At 41.1% G+C, this 17,010-nt stretch overlaps 1 protein-coding gene across 5 annotated transcripts in view; it reads left to right on the top strand.

Moving 5' to 3' along the window:
• Window positions 1-16,731, top strand: part of LOC137615331 (protein ST7 homolog) — a 105,649-nt gene extending 88,918 nt beyond the window's left edge. For all 5 annotated transcript variants that reach the window (XM_068345128.1, XM_068345124.1, XM_068345127.1 and 2 more), the window contains 4 exons: window positions 314-449; window positions 9,034-9,173; window positions 9,535-9,641; window positions 16,013-16,731. In XM_068345128.1, coding sequence (XP_068201229.1) covers window positions 314-449; window positions 9,034-9,173; window positions 9,535-9,630 — 372 coding nt within the window. In that variant the 3' untranslated portion in view covers window positions 9,631-9,641; window positions 16,013-16,731. The remainder of the gene's footprint in view (window positions 1-313; window positions 450-9,033; window positions 9,174-9,534; window positions 9,642-16,012) is intronic.
• Window positions 16,732-17,010: the final 279 nt, after the last annotated feature.

The raw sequence follows: 17,010 nt of genomic DNA, 5'->3' as shown, positions 1-17,010 counted from the left end.
TTTATTTTAATATTGATTTCTTGAGAGCTACAAGTTTCTTACTACTATATCAGTATTTTGTCACTAAAAGTTTATTGAACCATATATTACCATAATGTAATCTGATGATGTTTATTACAACAGCATTTTGTTACTGTATTTTGTAAAGTAGATTAATAGAGGCTTTTCCATTGTCTTATAACAGCATTGATAGCAATATTAAGAAAGAAGGATACAGCTTTGGTGATCTTAAGATTAAATGTTTATTAAGCATTTTTTTTTTAAAATAAATTTTGTATCAATAAAATGTAATTGATTCTGACATTGTTTACAGGTTGAAGGTGCTCTGAATCTTTTACATTGTACCTGGGAAGGAACATTCCGAATCATTCCATATCCTTTGGAGAAAGGCCACCTATTTTATCCATACCCAACATGTACTGAATGTGCAGATAGAGAGCTGTTACCATGTAAGCTTCTTTTTATGTTTTCACATTGTAGCAATCAGATTTAGTTTATGCTAAATCCAGGCCAGGCGCTTACTTTTACAAGGTGCTTGGGGGTAAACTACTATATGATATTAAAAGACTGAACTACAGTAATAAGTACTACTAGCAACTTGCTCTTCAGAATCTACCATCCGTAGACTGTATTTACCTGTGTTTTTGGCTTTTACTTTTGATCTTCATTTTATTTTTCTGACCATCGTATCCAACTTTATAAAATTTAGCCTATATTGATTTTCATCTCTAAATGAAGAGCAAATTCTGCAAGTGAGCAACATAAGGAAATCAACTTCTATACCAGTAACAATAGTAGTACTTAAGTTATATTTTATGGATTTTTTTTTTTGACAGAATTTAATCACATGTATAAATAACATAATTTGCTCCATCGAGTTTTAAAGTAAGTGGGCCTCAGATTACCTGAACAACCTCATTAGGATCTTAGCACAAATTTGTTCTACAATACTGAAATATATTTACATCTTAGGACAGTTTGTGAATTTATTTTTAGTATTGTATAAGTGGTAACAGTTGAATTTTTGCAGAAGCTATTTTGATGGCCAAACTTGTTGACAAAGTTTTGTCTTAGCATGATTATACCTACCTGTTTTGTTGTAAGCTGGGAATTAGTAATACACTAGAATTGCTGTTTTGCTTCAAGGGAGTTACTCTCTTTAACTCAATAGAATTTTGACTGGGTGTCCAATTTCATGGCTGTATTTACTTTGTAGTCTTCTTCTTTATCTCTGTCCCGTTTAAAGTTCTTCAATCTAGTTGCCAAGGCTGAATGGCCTCCCCAAGGCTCAGCTTTTGGCCATATGGGACTAATTCTGTAAATCAAATCAAATCATAACAAGATGCTAATAGACTAGTCCTGTTTTCAGATATTTGGACTCCCGGGGGTATTTTGGAGTTAGAGGTATCAAATAAAATTTTAAAAGATGTTTTTGTGTGCTGAATCAATTTTTGCTTTTTGTCAAGCTGATACTGCTTGACGGGCAAATCCAAAATGGCATAATTTCTAAAGACTTGCCATGTCTGTACAGTATATCAATATGCTAACCTTGAAACATTCATAAGTTATATTTTAAAGCCACCTTACAATAAATTTTATTAATATTACTTTTCTCATACTTCTATCGAAACTATAAACATGATTCCAAGATGGCTGACAAATTAAAACGAATACATTGCAAAATGAACTATAATTAAAAGTAAATGGTACAGTAATCATTCCACATTCAATGAGTCCATTATTATTATTGTGGTCATTATTATCACTGACTGCCATCAGTTATCATCTCTGACTAGACAATTTAAAAACTTAAAAAAAGAATATAACAAGATTGGTGTCTTGTTGAATAAAAATCACACGAACATCATTATCATTTCATCATTAATACTACATAGTGATTTTAACAAACTTATTAATGAAGTTGATGTAGTAATCAATAAAATTGTAACCCACTAGAAGGAAGCTTCAAAACTAAATGCAATTAAAATTGGTGTTTTCCTGAATAAAACATAAAGTAATGCAGTCATTGTCTCCTGAGGCACAGGAACATCATAATCGTCATCATCAAGTAGCATGTAACCCTCACAACACAATTATTAATAAAGTTACAATATTAAATTATAAATAAAACCAAAAAGACATGAATGGTAAAACTGGAAGTTGCAAATCACATTAGATAGAAAACTTCAAACCGAAATGCAACCAAAAAGGGTGTTTCATTGAATAAAAAGTAAGTTGTTCCAACACGAATACTTACCTCGAACTACTTTCTTTAGGAGTTACTGGTAATCTCCTCTCTACCGACCAGAGTTTTGCGTAGGTTACCCCCCACCCCGCTTTCTAAGGAGGCCTACCCCCGGCATTAAGGAATGTGCCCCGAGGGTAGGCTCAAGGTAGGTCGCTGTCCGGCTGGGTCAGACTCATCATTAAGTTCTCTGGTCGCGCGGTGTAAACACCTCGCTCTCGTTCTCTATCGATCCTTTGTGTGCGTTCTAGTGCCCCACGTGTTCCCAGCGTGGTAACTTGCGTTTTCCAGTGTACTTTTCCCGGGTGTTCCTGTGCGTCCACCTTCCACCCGTGTGCTTACCCAGTGTTTTCATTGATTCCCGTCGTGCTTTGTGTGCATTATGGAGCAAATCCGCCGTTGTCCTGGGCCTAGAGCCGGGAAATTGTGTGGAGCGTTCCTCTCCAAGCCTGAAGTGGATCCTCACTCCCTTTGTTCCTCCTGTAGGGGAAAGGTTTGCTCGTCAGCAGATACGTGCCCCGAGTGTGTAGACTGGAGCGATATCCAGTGGGTACGTTACGGCACCAAAAAGAGGAAATTGGCGAAACGTTCCCCCAGGAAAACTAGTGTTTCTTCGCCGCTACCATCACCCAGTGAGCGGTCCGACGGGGCCTCGGTTTCACCGTCCCCTACACAGAGTAGGGGACGAGGTAAGTCTAGTGTTGTGAATGAACAAGGCGTTTTTTCCCAGGAGCCCAGTGTAAGTGCAGTGCCAATTGCGGGCCCCTCTAGGGCTAGTGAAGGACCCAGTAGTGCGTCCGGGGAGTCGGCCCTTGTGCTCAGGGGGCACGCTTCCTCCGATGACCCCTTGTGGGGTAGTAACGCGGTGTCGGTATCTCCGCCGCCCTCGTGGGCCTGTGCTTCTGGATCGTCGTTAGGGGGAGACAACCAGAGGAAAGTTCGACCTTCGGGTAACGATGCCTTCGGTTGGAGGCTCCCGAAGACGCCGGGTAGGTCACCCCTAAGGATGGATGTGACCCTGGCTCCCTGGCAAGGAACGTTTTGAGTCGTTCCCGACCCTCCCCACGGAAGTCCCCGATGACTTCCTCCAGCCCTCGACCTCTGGCATTCAACGCCCGAAGAAGTCCCCCGCAGTCCCCGCTACCAGCCGACACGCGGTGAACACAGTGTCGTCGGGTTCATCGGACGTCTATTCCTCGTCAGAGGAAGAGGTCAGTGAGCGATCGCCAAGGCTGCCGTCCTCTAAGCACAGCCTTGACCTTCGCGACCTAGCCCGCAGGAAAGACCTCTCTAGAAGGCATAAGTCCTCGAAGCCTCCGGTTCACCTCGCCCAGCGGGGGGAAACGCGCTTCTTGTCAGGCGGCCTGGCCGAACCAGCCCAGCTGGTGCGGCCTTCGGGTCGGAAGGAACGGTTCCCGCTGTCGGGTTAGCCCACGGGAACCGCGTCCTCGGCACCCAGAGCCCTAGGGCGTACGAGAGTTCCCGCTGAACCAGCGATGCCTGCATTATCCCGAGCCCCTGGTGCGGACATACCCGCAGATGAGGTCCAGTACCTCGGCAGGACGGCGCCCCTGGCCCCAAGAGCTAGGCGTCCAGTCGGCGTGCCCGGTAACCCAGCTCCCCGGCCCCAAGCCGAGACCTCGGCTGACGGAGGGGAGGGTTCCCCGACGGAGGACTCCGCCTATAGGAGAGTGGTTAGCCTTATCAGAAGGCACCACAAAATAGCAGAACCTGCGGCTACGGATGAAGATTCCTAGAGGTCAAGCCTTCTGAGGATCATGCAGACTCCCTCCCAACCTAAGACGTCCCTAGCACTCCCTCTAGCCCGAGATCTAGTCCTAGGGCAGGAGTATGTCGACAAGGTAGTGGCCAGCAATGCCGAGGCCCCCAAAACCCTGAGTGCCTCGAAATTGCTCCAGGGCCTCAGAACCCAAGGCAAAGTCTATGTGCCAGCAGGACGACGCCCAGGCCCCTGCAAGGTGGAGTCAGCCGTAGACATCCTTAGTCAAGGCGTCTCAGACGATAGAGCCTCGTCGGCCCCAGTCTGTTTCTCGCCAGCAGAAGCCTCCATGATGGAGGAAATGTCGCGGGACTTAGTAAACGTCTCCTCTTGGCTGGACTGGTGGGCTTCCACTTTGGTGGGTGTACAAGCCTCCTTCGACCCCGAGAACCCTGACCAGCAAGGCCTACTGAGGAACCTCATTACCTCCGGGGGTAAAACCCTTAAGTTTCTGATATATCAGTCTCTCGCACTAACAGCTAACTGGGTTCTCCGTAAGCGAGACACTGTTCTAGCGAAGGTGTCTCGGAAGGTACCAGACAGGGAGGCGCGAGCCATTAGCAGCCTATCCCTGTGGGGAGAGTCTTTGTTTCCTCTGAAAGAACTAGAAGCCATAATGGAGAAGGTCTCGAAAAAGAAGGAGGCTAACGTCCCCAGACCGACGACTTCTAGGAGACCGCCCTACAAGAGGTCCGTCTCGGATAGCGCCGCGACGCCCCAAGCCTCTACCAGCACTACGAGGAGAGAGGCCCCCTCTTCCTCCTGGTCCGCAACGCCTCAGCCCCCCCGCAGGGGAGCTCCAGCGCCCTCAAGCTCCTTCAGGTCGGGTTACTCCGCCTCTAGGAGAGGCAGATCAAGCCGCCCCTCTAGAAGAAGATAGAGTGGGAGGCCCTCTATCCCCGCCCAAGACTCGGGTTGGGGGATGCCTCAGACGTCATTGGCAAGCATGGAAGGCTCAAGGGGCAGAGCCTTGGACAGTGTCCGTACTAAAGGAGGGCTACAGACTTCCGTTTCCTAACGGAACCACCCCCTCTTATTCTGGCCAACCGGACAGAATGGCTAGCTCCCAAAGACCCGTTAAAGAGGACCGCCCTTCAAGAGGAGGTATCCTCCATGTTAGAGAAGGGCGCCATGGAAGAAGTTCTTCTCCCAGGGCCAGGTTTCTACAGTCGCCTGTTCCTGGTGGAGAAAGCGACCGGGGGGTGGAGACCGGTTATAGATCTGTCAGCTCTCAACAAGTTCGTCAAGAAGACGGACTTCAAAATGGTCAAGAAGACGGACTTCAAAATGGACACTCCGAAGTCAGTCCTGCTGTCCTTGAGGGAGAAAGATTATATGATGACCATCGACCTCAAGGACGCATACTTCCAAATTCCGGTCCACCCCTCGAGTCGGAAGTTCCTCCGGGTGAAATGAGGTTCCCAGATCCTGCAATTCAGGACCCTTTGCTTCGGTCTGTCAACAGCGCCCCAGGTGTTCACGAGAGTCTTCACGACTGTCTCAGTGTGGGCTCACGAACGAGGCATCTGCCTTATCAGATACCTGGATGACTGGTTGCTTCTTTCCGCCTCAAAGGTCCTCTTGGAGGAACAAGGGAGAAGTCTCCTCCAGTTTTGCAGAGATCTGGGGATCGTAATCAACTCGAAGAAATCAAATCTATCCCCGTCCACCAGAATGAACTACTTGGGGATGACATTAGACACCATTCGGGGAAAAGTTTTCCCTTCAGAGGACAGGATAAGAAACCTCAGGCACATCATTCAGCCGTTCCTGTCAGAACACCCCAGGAGAGCGAAAGACTGGCAGAGGCTGATAGGTCACCTGGTCTCATTGGAGAAACTAGTTCCCCAAGGGAGGGTAAGGCTCAGATCCATCCAATGGAATCTCAAGAACCTCTGGTGCCAGACGGACTCACAACAGGTGCTAATTCCAGTCCTTCCAAACACAAGACCCTCCCTGGAATGGTGGCATTGCCAGTCGAACTCACTCAAGGGGATGCCCTTCGGGACCGGCCCTCCCGAGTTACTACTGTTCACAGACGCCTCCAACCAGGGATGGGGAGCCCATCTCCTCGACGAAACGGCACGAGGTACCTGGTTGGAAGGGAAGAGGCAACTCCACATCAATGTCCTGGAGTTGAAAGCAGTCCAGAAGGCGTGCCTACACTTCGCAAGTCTGCTAAAGGGAAACACCGTGGCGTTGATGTGCGACAACGCCACGGTAGTAGCATACATAAAGAAAGAGGGAGGCTTGAAATCGAGGGAGTTGTGCGATCTCACCATAGAGATTCTAGATTGGGCAGAAAAAAATAAAGTGGTGATGTTAGCAAGGTTCATTCCCGGGAAGAAAAACGTTCTGGCCGACGGCCTCAGCAGAATGGGCCAGATAGTAGGGACAGAATGGTCCCTTCTCCCGGAAGTAGCCAAGCTCATCATTCAATGCAGGGTTCCCCGGTGATGGACCTCTTTGCAACAAAACTGAACGCACAACTCCCAGTCTATTGCTCCCCTGTACCAGACCCGAAAGCAGCCTTAGAAGACGCCTTTCAGCACAAGTGGGACAATCTGGATGTGTACGCTTTTCCCCCTTTCACGTTGATAAGACAAGTACTCAACAGAGTAAGGACTGCCCGAAACCTAAAGATGACTTTGGTAGCGCCCTGGTGGCCGGAGAGAGAGTGGTTCGCGGACCTAAAAGACCTATCGAGTCAACCGCCGTGGCCTCTGCCCGCCAGGTCAGACCTTCTGCACCAGCCTCACTTTCTCAGGCTCCACGACAACCCACTCTCCCTACGTCTTCACGCCTGGAGACTATCGAGCGGCTCCTGAAGAAGGAAGGATATTCTTCCTCCACGGCTAAGAGAATGTCTCTATACCTGAGAAAGTCGTCAGCCGCGGTATACCAGGCAAAATGGGCCTCCTTCACGAAGTGGTGCTCTGAGAGGCACATTAGACCTCTTAAGGCCTCTGTCCCAGACATAGCAGATTTTCTGGTGTTTCTTAGGGACAAGGTAGGAATGTCAATTCCAGCCATAAAAGGAGTTCGAGCCGCCTTAGGCCAAGTCTTCCTCCTGAAGGGCATCGACCTGGGGGCCTCGAGACACATAGCGATGCTTGTCAAGAGTTTCGAGCAGTCTTGCCCCCCACAGGCGAGTAGGGTGCCCCAGTGGGACTTAGCCAAGGTCCTGAAGATGCTGTGTCGTCCCCCCTTTGAACCCTTGAAGGATATTGTTGACAGAGATCTCACCCTCAAGGCCGTCTTCTTGCTGGCCTTGGCGTCCGCCAAGAGAGTGGGAGAGATCCATGGTCTATCATACGACGTTTCTCATTCAAAGGGGTGGAAAGAAGTATCCTTCAAGTTCGTGCCCTCTTTTGTGGCCAAGACTCAGAACCCAGCAGTCTGGGACCCGAAGTTTGAGGGTTTCTCAATTCCTGCCATCCCTAAGACAGGCAATGCAGAAGACTTAAAATTATGCCCGGTGCGAACAATTAGGAAATACCTGGAAAGAACAGCGCATCTCCAACCAGGCATCAAGAGCCTCTTCGTTTACACAGGTATTAATGAGAAACAAGTTTCCAAAAACACCATTTCCTTCTGGTTGAAACAAGTTATCGCCAGAACCTACAAGGAAGATGGCATGGCAGTGCCAGGCACTCCCCGGCCTCATGACATCAGGGGCCTGAGCACCTCCTTAGCCTTTGAGAAAAACATGGCAGTGGGGCAGATCCTGCGAGCAGGTACTTGGTCGAACCAGTCAACCTTTACTGCCCATTACCTCAAGGACTACTCAAGAAAATCCTTGGACGGGTTCTCCATTGGAACAGTCATCTCCGCCCTCCAAGCGGTGTAACGGTAAAACCCCAGGCGCGATCAAGACTAGCTACCGGTAGGCACAAGTGCGGTTTCCTACCTCCTACCCAGTTGCTTACTTGCCTCTTCGGGGAATACCAACTGTTACCATAGGATAACACATTCTTCACGACTACGCTCCTGGAAGGAACGTCAAAAGAAGTTTTTCAAAGGGTGAGTACTTAGACACTAACGTGAATTTTTGTGTAGTTACCCTCGCATCCGCTTTCTAGTAGGTCCCGTTATCCCTAGGCCTCTTGGCCTCCATGTCCCGGGTCAGGGGGTCAGAATAGCACTCCCGCCTCCTAAAGTGTAAGTCTCCTAAAGAAAGTAGTTCGAGGTAAGTATTCGTGTTGGAACAAATCAAAAATTTTAAGTAATTTTTATTTTTCCTAACATACTTACCGAGAACTACTTTCGGGTAATGGCCCTCCCTTCCTTCCCCGAGTGCCTCTCTTCCCTTGCTAGCATTGTGCTAATTCAATAGAACTTAATGATGAGTCTGACCCAGCCGGACAGCGACCTACCTTGAGCCTACCCTCAGGGCACATTCCTTAATGCTGGGGGTAGGCCTCCTTAGAAAGCGGGGTGGGGGGTAACCTACGCAAAACTCTGGTCGGTAGAGAGGAGATTACCAGTAACTCCTAAAGAAAGTAGTTCTCGGTAAGTATGTTAGGAAAAATAAAAATTACTTAAAATTTTTGATTTTTTGTATACCGAGTCACATTAACATCATCATTATAAGAATTATCAATTGCCATCATTAAATTGCACAGAACCCTCTAGACACAATTGTTAATGATGTAGTAGTAAATTACAAACATAAAAAAAAATTGAAAACATTATAACAGCAAAAATGGATTCAACACATAAACATTAAAAAGCTTATTTGCCAACTTTGACTCTAAAATGCCTGAGAAATGTCAATTCATAAAGCTAAATTTTTCAGAGCCGTAACTAAGTGTTGAGTACAATAGTCTTGTGTTATTATATTATAATGATAATGCTAACTCTAATTTATATTCATTACAACACTTATATTTATATAAAATCTTTTGGAAGGTTGCAGTACAGCTTGTGGGGACAATTATAATATTTATAACGTTTCTTCATTGTTTACAATTATAAGTTTTTAACTTCATAAATTTTGCTTTAACAGCTTTCCATGAGGTTTCGGTATACCCCAAGAAAGAGTTGCCATTCTTCATTGTTTTTACAGCTGGGCTGTGTTCTTTTACTGCATTATTAGCCCTTCTCACTCATCAGTATCCAGAACCTATGGGTGCTTTAGCAAAGACAGTAAGTTTCCTTTTGTAAAGGTCTTGACATGTTTTGTAACATGGAATATGAATATGTTATTGAATTTTGCAAAATATCATTGTATAAAGGGGTCTTGAAAGTATATATCACATTTAAATAGTACAGTAATGAGTTTATGCTACCAATTTAGAAACTTTGAATCAAGTTATTTTATATTAACATAGTGTAAAATTCTCTCTTTAAACTTTACATAAGATTTATAAAGTTGATGCAACCTCGGTAATATGAAGCCTCAAATTGATTTAATCGAGATTACAGCATTGAGTACTTTTAAAAAGTTCATATATAAGTCAGTTTTGTAATGTCTAATGATGAAATTTAATAGGTAAATTTTTTACAGCTTTTGAGTTGGTGGTATGTACCAATACAATACATCTTGGAGAAACTGGAAGCTGTTCTACCTTCTAATCTTCTTCACCACCTCTCAAGGATTTGACCACATCACCGGTATTTATTTTGTTTTTTTCAGTATTCATGATGCTAGTGTTATGCATGTTGTAAGAAGACTATTCTTTGGTCACCAGGCAAGATAACAAATTGCTGTTATGTCATCAGTTATGGTACAATTTCTGTTGAAATGCAGTAATTTGATTGATAATCTTAATAATGGAGAAGGTACTTTCTGCTTGACATGACATATCCAAATTATCTCAATCTTTGAGATCTTGGTCAATTTTCCAGCTGCTGTTAACAACCTCTCTCCACAGCTTATATTTTTATACATGGCATATCTAATGAACTTCAGCCACAAATCTTTTCATTCTGTAACACACCTTTATCAAAATCCAATCCAGTTTCTTTATAAATAGGATGGCTTTGATATTGTGCACACACGAGAGGGGGGCATTTAGTAGATATAGGTCTTATTTATACATTTTAAATTTTTACTCTGCCTGTTACCAGGGGACTAATTTACTAGCAACTCAGCAATCACTTTTCTCATCATCCAGGATTTTGGTACTTTCATTATTGCCCTCTTTAAGGGGACCGTCCGCCATGTCCGCCATTTTTTTTCCTAATGATCCAAATTACACATTTTCTATATATGTTTTAGACACATATAATACCTTCATCATATAAAAATTTCAAGTCATTTGATCAAAAACTTTTGGATTTATGAGCAAAAATCATGATTTAAAAAAAATATTTAGGTACATTTTTCCCCACTACTATAATACCAATTGTATTGAAACTTATACCACAAAAACTACTCTAACAATCGAACAATTCTGTCAGACAGAATTTTGATTTTCCTTTGTTTTTTTTTAATGAATTTTTATTTTTTTTTCCTCGTCTAGACGGAAAATAATCATGAAAAAAAATGTAAAACGAAAATCAAAATTTTGTCTGACAGAATTGTGGAATTTTTATTCTTCTTTTCAACGATATCTTTTTCTCTAATATCGAACAACAAATAAGAGAGAAAAGTGTACCTAAGTGGGAATAAGTATGTTTTTGAGTTATGAGCTCCCAAAGATTTGCAGCAAGCTTTCGCTTCTTTTCTAAAAGAAATCAAGATAATATTATTATGATAACTTTTATTGTTCATTCCTACATAAATGCACCCTAAAGGAGGTATTTGAACCCTCAGTTTACTATTCCTATGTTATGAGTTGCCAGCGATCTCTAATTGTTGCCAGTGTTTTAGTTAGCAGGTTTCAGCATTGTACTCTTATCCATGTTTCCCTCTTTCTTGGTTCTTTTTTCTTGTTCTCCACTTACTTTTTGTTCTTTCTATCACCTTATGTAACATTGGCATTGCTATAAAATTATATGTCTTTGGAAACTTTGTGATTTTTTCGTAGCAGGTAGTTTTCATTCACCTACCCTCTACCAATGCCTTTCATTTCTGCCAGAGGTACGAGATTTCGAAACATGAGAGAGAGAGAGAGAGAGAGAGAGAGAGAGAGAGAGAGTTGAACATTGTTATTATAGTATTTGTATAAATGGGAGTTTATAACAATTGGAGAGAGAGAGAGAGAGAGAGAGAGAGAGAGAGAATACAAGTATTTGTATAAATAGCAGGGGTATATAATTCGTGAGAGAGAGAGAGAGAGAGAGAGAGAGAGAGAGAAAATAAGTATATTTTACAAGGGTATACGAACAAATGAAAAAGAGATTCATTCTATTATCTAATAAAAGGATGTACAGAGAGAGAGAGAGAGAGAGAGAGAGAGAGAGAGAGAAGTACTTTTTACAAGGGTATACGTACAAATGAAAAAGAGATTCATCCTATTATAAAATAAGATGATAGAGAGAGAGAGAGAGAGAGAGAATAAGAATTTTTGCAAGGATATACGAACAAATGAAAAAAAGAGATTCATTCTATTATCTAATAAAAGGATGTACAGAGAGAGAGAGAGAGAGAGAGAGAGAGAGAATACAAGTATTTGTATAAATAGCAGGGGTATATAATTCGAGAGAGAGAGAGAGAGAGAGAGAGAGAGAGAGAGAGAGAGAGAGAGATCTACGCATCTGTCAAACTCAGTCTTGCAGACGACGCCATAAGGATGACGTCATCATTTAAAGACCGCTATTTTCATTGTTTGTAAAAATTATTGACTATTTGTTCTTTCTACAACCTTAGGTAACATTGGCCTTGCTATAATGTTCCCGAGGGCGTTGTGGAAACACAATGTACATACGAACTTCAAGTAAACAAACGCATACATTATAACTTCTATACATCTTTGGCATCTTTGGCTTCTGTTTTCTTGTTCTCCACTTACTTTTTGTTCTTTCTATCACCTTATGTAACATTGGCATTGCTATAAAATTCCAGAGGACGTTGTGAAAGCACAATCAACATACAAACTTCAAGTAAATAAACACATGCATTATAATTTCTACATGTCTTTGGAGACTTTGTGATGTGTTCGTAGGTGGTAGTTTTCATTCACCTAACCCTCTACCAATGTCTTTCATTTCTGCCAGAGGTACGAGATTTCGAAACATGAGAGAGAGAGAGAGAGAGAGAGAGAGAGAGAGAGAGAGAGAGAGAGAGAGAGAGAGAGAGTTGAACATTGTTATTATAGTATTTGTATAAATGGGAGTTTTAAATAATTCGAGAGAGAGAGAGAGAGAGAGAGAGAGAGAGAGAGAGAGAGAGAGAGAGAGAGAGAGAGAGAGAGAGAGAGAGAGAGAATAAAAGTATTTGTATAAATGGCAGTGGTAAATAATTCGAGAGAGGGAGAGAGAGAGAGAGAGAGAGAGAGAGAGAGAGAGAGAGAGAGAGAGAGAGAGAGAGAGAGAGAGAGAGAAACTGCGCACCTGTCTAACTCAGTCATGCAGACGACGCCATAAGGTGACGTCATCATTTAAAGACCGCTATTTTCATTGTTTGGAAAAATTATTGACTATTTGTTCTTTCTACAACCTTAGGTAACATTGGCCTTGCTATAATGTTCCCGAAGGCGTTGTGGAAACACAATGTACATACGAACTTCAAGTAAACATAGGCATATATTATAACTTCTATACATCTTTGGCAACTTTGGCTTCTGTTATTGTAGTAGACTTCGTTCATCTACACTCTACAAATGCCTTCCATTTCTGCCAGACGTACGATAGATCGAAATATAAGTGAAAAATCGCTATATATATGCAAAATTACACACAAAGACGATTTTGTCAAACTAAGTCATGCAGACGACACAGTAGGGATGACGTCATCATTTAAAAACCTCTATATCTTCGTTATTTGTAAAAATAATGGGTTGAAACTTCTGGAGAGCATGTACGATATGTTTCTCTATACAGAGAGACAATAAAACGATTTTTGAATTTTTCAAGTTGGTATGCCAAAATACCAACCCGGACGGTCCCCTTAAGCACAGGGCTTCATAGTCTATTGAGTCCCAAGGGGGGGGGATTTTTTTTCTTTTTTTACCTCCTACAAGGCTAGTCAGATGAAATTGATTCTCCAACTCATTGTAACAAATCCATTAGTTTCTGAAATTTTGACAGTATAGATTTTGCTCTTTCTCTTTGCATTACTTATTGTTTGTTCTTGTAGGATGGAGACCACTCTTCAACTGGTTTGCTTGGTCTGCCTACAAAAAACTGCTTCTGGTTAGACAAATTTAGGATTAGTTCACAATATAGACTCTAGCTTTCATGAAATTTACTTCATCATCATATCATGAACTGTTTGAGGCAAGTGAAAACTCTGAACTCCAGTGTTGAAGAGACCTACAGTGTCCTGATTCTTCAATTGGTCTAATATTCATTCAAGTGGTCAACAATCATAGGAGCAGAATTCAAGTGCAGCTGAAGCAGCTTTATCAAAAGTATCCTTGTGGGTAAAGTAATTTATGGTAACATGATTAAACAGGAATATTATGTGTCATGAATTGAACAGCTAAGATCTTGAGGGGTCATAGGAATGAGCAGGGGTCATTTATATTAAAGGAATCGGAAAACAGCCTACTTCTACATCTAGATCTTGCATACGTCACTTTGTTGTGTTCGCAAAATGATATTGGAAGCTATCATCTTTCCAGTACCATCTCATTTAAGCATGCAGTAATTTGTCATGCTTTGGGAGTATTGAAACTTTTTAAGGAAAAAGATTCAACTTTTGAATCCTTTATGTAGCCTTGAAATGATGTTTCTATCCTCATTACCAGTACTGTAATTTGCATTTGACTCATGAAGTTGAAGATAGCTGTCAATATTATTGTGGGAGCCTGTCAAATAATCCTTGTCCCAGGTTTTGATTTTTGTTTCCAACTAAAAAAGTTGATGAGGTATATCTGAAAATTTCACTATACACAGGTATTTTGGATCTGATCCAAGGAATTGTCCTCTTTCCTCTTGAATTCAATGTTTTTACTGAAGTCTGAAGAACTAGTGAAATAGCCATTGCCAATAACGAGATGATTTTATAAAAAGAACAAGTGATTGACCAAGTTGGATATCCTTATTTTGTCTTGCATCTAATGAGACTTGGTATTTTTCTAAATGACTATAGTTTTTATTACAACTGAGAAGTAAGAAAGAACCATAGAAGCTTTCTACAATTTCATTCATGCATTACACCTTTAGATAGAAGAGATAGCTGGAAGCATCACATCATAGATTCTTGGTATTGTGTACTGTATCACAGGTCTCTACTAATTCATTCTCATCCCAAAACCTAGAAGCCAGTACCTGCAGTGATTTTCATATTGAAAGAATATATGTGATATATAATTGTTTATGCATGTTGTATAGTATTGTTGTTCAGATGTATGAAATACACATAGGCCACCGTTTTTAAGATTCACCAATTTTGAGGGCGAAGCACCTCTGCCCTGTACCACTAAAAGAGCTGAAGCAGCCTGATTTCCTGGTGGGGGTAGCCTCTCGTTGGAATCTGACATCTTTTATTAAAGATATTGCCGGACATAGTATGCCAATCTTAAGAGCAGCACATACTGCACTGTAATTTTTCAGTGACCACTTTCCTCTTGGTAAGGGTAGAAGAGACTCTTTAGCTATGGTAAGCAGCTCTTCTAGGAAAAGGACACTCCAAAATCAAACCATTGTTCTCTACTCGTGGGTAGTGCCATAGCCTCTGTACCATGGTCGTCCACTGTCTTGGGTTACAGTTCTCTTGCTTGAGGGTACACTTGGGCACACTATTCTATCTTATTTCTCTTCCTTTTGTTTTGTTAAAGTTTTTATAGTACATTTATTTTGATGTTACTCTTAAAATATTTCGTTTTTCCTTGTTTCCTTTCCTTACTGGGCTATTTTTCCTGTTAGAGCCCCTGGGCTTATAGCATTCTGCTTTTCCAACTAGCTTTGAAAGGAATAATAATAATAATATACTGCTTAGTTAAGCAAGTGCAACTGAAATAGCAGTTTTAAATTGTATTTTACTGATAGCATTTCAAAACAGAAGTTCAGGTTATTAGGTCAATACATATCTACAATCTTAATTGGGCAAATGAATGTGCAGACTGCTGAAGGAGAAGGAATCTGAAAACTGCATTCTCTTGCATTTATATCCTAAATATTTCTTACATGTCATTGCAGTTTATGGTCCTCCCACAGAATTTGTAGCATTCATTAGGATCATCATAACACACTGACACTATATATTTTATTAGTTAAAGCCACATCCTCACACCAATTACATTTGAACAGGGAGTTAGTATTATGTCTTGAATTTTAGAATATGCTTAGACTATGTTCATATGTTGAGAAAGCACAATAGATTTACTAAGTTTTTTTTATTTTAGTATAAATGAAGAACTTGTAGAGATGAAAATATTGGTACACCCAAATTGTATTGTATTTCACACTTATGGGAATAAAATAGTATATGGTATTGAATCACTAATTCATGGTGATAATGTTTGAAAAATTAATTAATAGATGGTCTACAGTGTTATTCCTAAATTTCAAGAATAATATTGATGCAAGATTAGCTTGATGTTATCTACTGTACTTCCCAGCTTTTGGAGATAACACCGATTCCAGTTTTCTTCTAGTTCTCCCTTCAGTAAACTACTTCAATTATTGGAAGTATACTTCCTCAGTTAAACAAATTATATGAAATATTGTTCATATACAACAGTTTTATTCTTGTTTTTCTGGGTTTCTTCTCTTCAAATTATGGTTTGTAAATACAGTAGGTTTGTGTGCTTGAAACATCTATAAATTATGTTATAATGTGCAATATTAGATGAAGTTAATTGATTGGAATTTATTAAAACATCTCGCTTTATTCATGAGAAAATACACATGAACATTAAGTTACCAATCCTTCAATAAATCAGTGTTATGTTTATAGAAGTAAAATGCTCATTGATATAAATTATTTTTTTCAGAGCTGCATTCTTATTCACTGGGAACAAAGCCTCTCTTCAAGACTTCATGATGTCCACTTTGATCTTACTTTGCGTGTATTTTTCTCTTTTCCCGTACTGGATAGACTAAAGTATAAACTTGGGCTCAGGATACTTATCTTGTCACGTCGGTGTTGTGATCTAGGTTACAGAGCCATTATGAGTACTTAAAAAACTATAATGGACTATTTTGAAAAGTACATGGTTGTTGCACCTGAAAAGTAAAAGCTATTTGTTCCTACTCATATACAAACCATCATCCTTTAAATAACAGTATGTCTTCAGCTCCTGAAGAAATACTCTTATTTGGAGGACTCCGGTTTGTAGTTAGGAAAAATACAAATTATTTAAAAGCCCAGTATGTGTGGAGGTGCAGAAAAGGCTTGGAAGCGCTAGCAGTTCATCTCAACTTGATTTTGTTAAGTTACTTATTTGGAATTTATTTATTTTTTGTTATTAAAGAATATTGTTCTTATGGAGTACAAACATTACTGTTACAATTGCCACCATATCTAGTCTAAGATGGTAGACCAATACAGTAACTGAAGTGTTACAAAATTAGTGAAATAGTTTTCACTTACAATTTATCAGTCATAAGGAGGCTGTTTGTAAACCATGACACTGAGAGGTTATCCTGGAACATATTCATTCTCTCAGTCATTGAGGAGTAGCATCTTGGTTAGAAACCAGGTCATAAAGAAAACTGAGGAACATAATTTTGCAAAACTCGTCACACGTAAGATGTAAATGGAATGAAATATGCTGCTGGCTGCTTGGCAATGTTTTTATTAGTCGGGTGCTTGATAGAAGGCTCACGTTTGATCAGTACACTTTGAGCATTTTTCATAATTCAGCCTTTAGCTTTTTTTTTTTTTTAACTACAAGCTTGCTAAAGAGAAGGCATATTTCTTCCTGAGAAATTGAATAATTATAAGAGGAGGACTTGGATATTGGTAACCAATTGGGTGAGGAGAGCTCTA

This window comes from Palaemon carinicauda, chromosome 21, assembly GCF_036898095.1.
Source record: "Palaemon carinicauda isolate YSFRI2023 chromosome 21, ASM3689809v2, whole genome shotgun sequence".
In the NCBI taxonomy this organism is placed as follows: Eukaryota; Metazoa; Arthropoda; class Malacostraca; order Decapoda; family Palaemonidae; genus Palaemon; species Palaemon carinicauda.
Note: the sequence above shows the minus strand (reverse complement) of the source record. Positions and strands in the feature narration are given on the sequence as shown.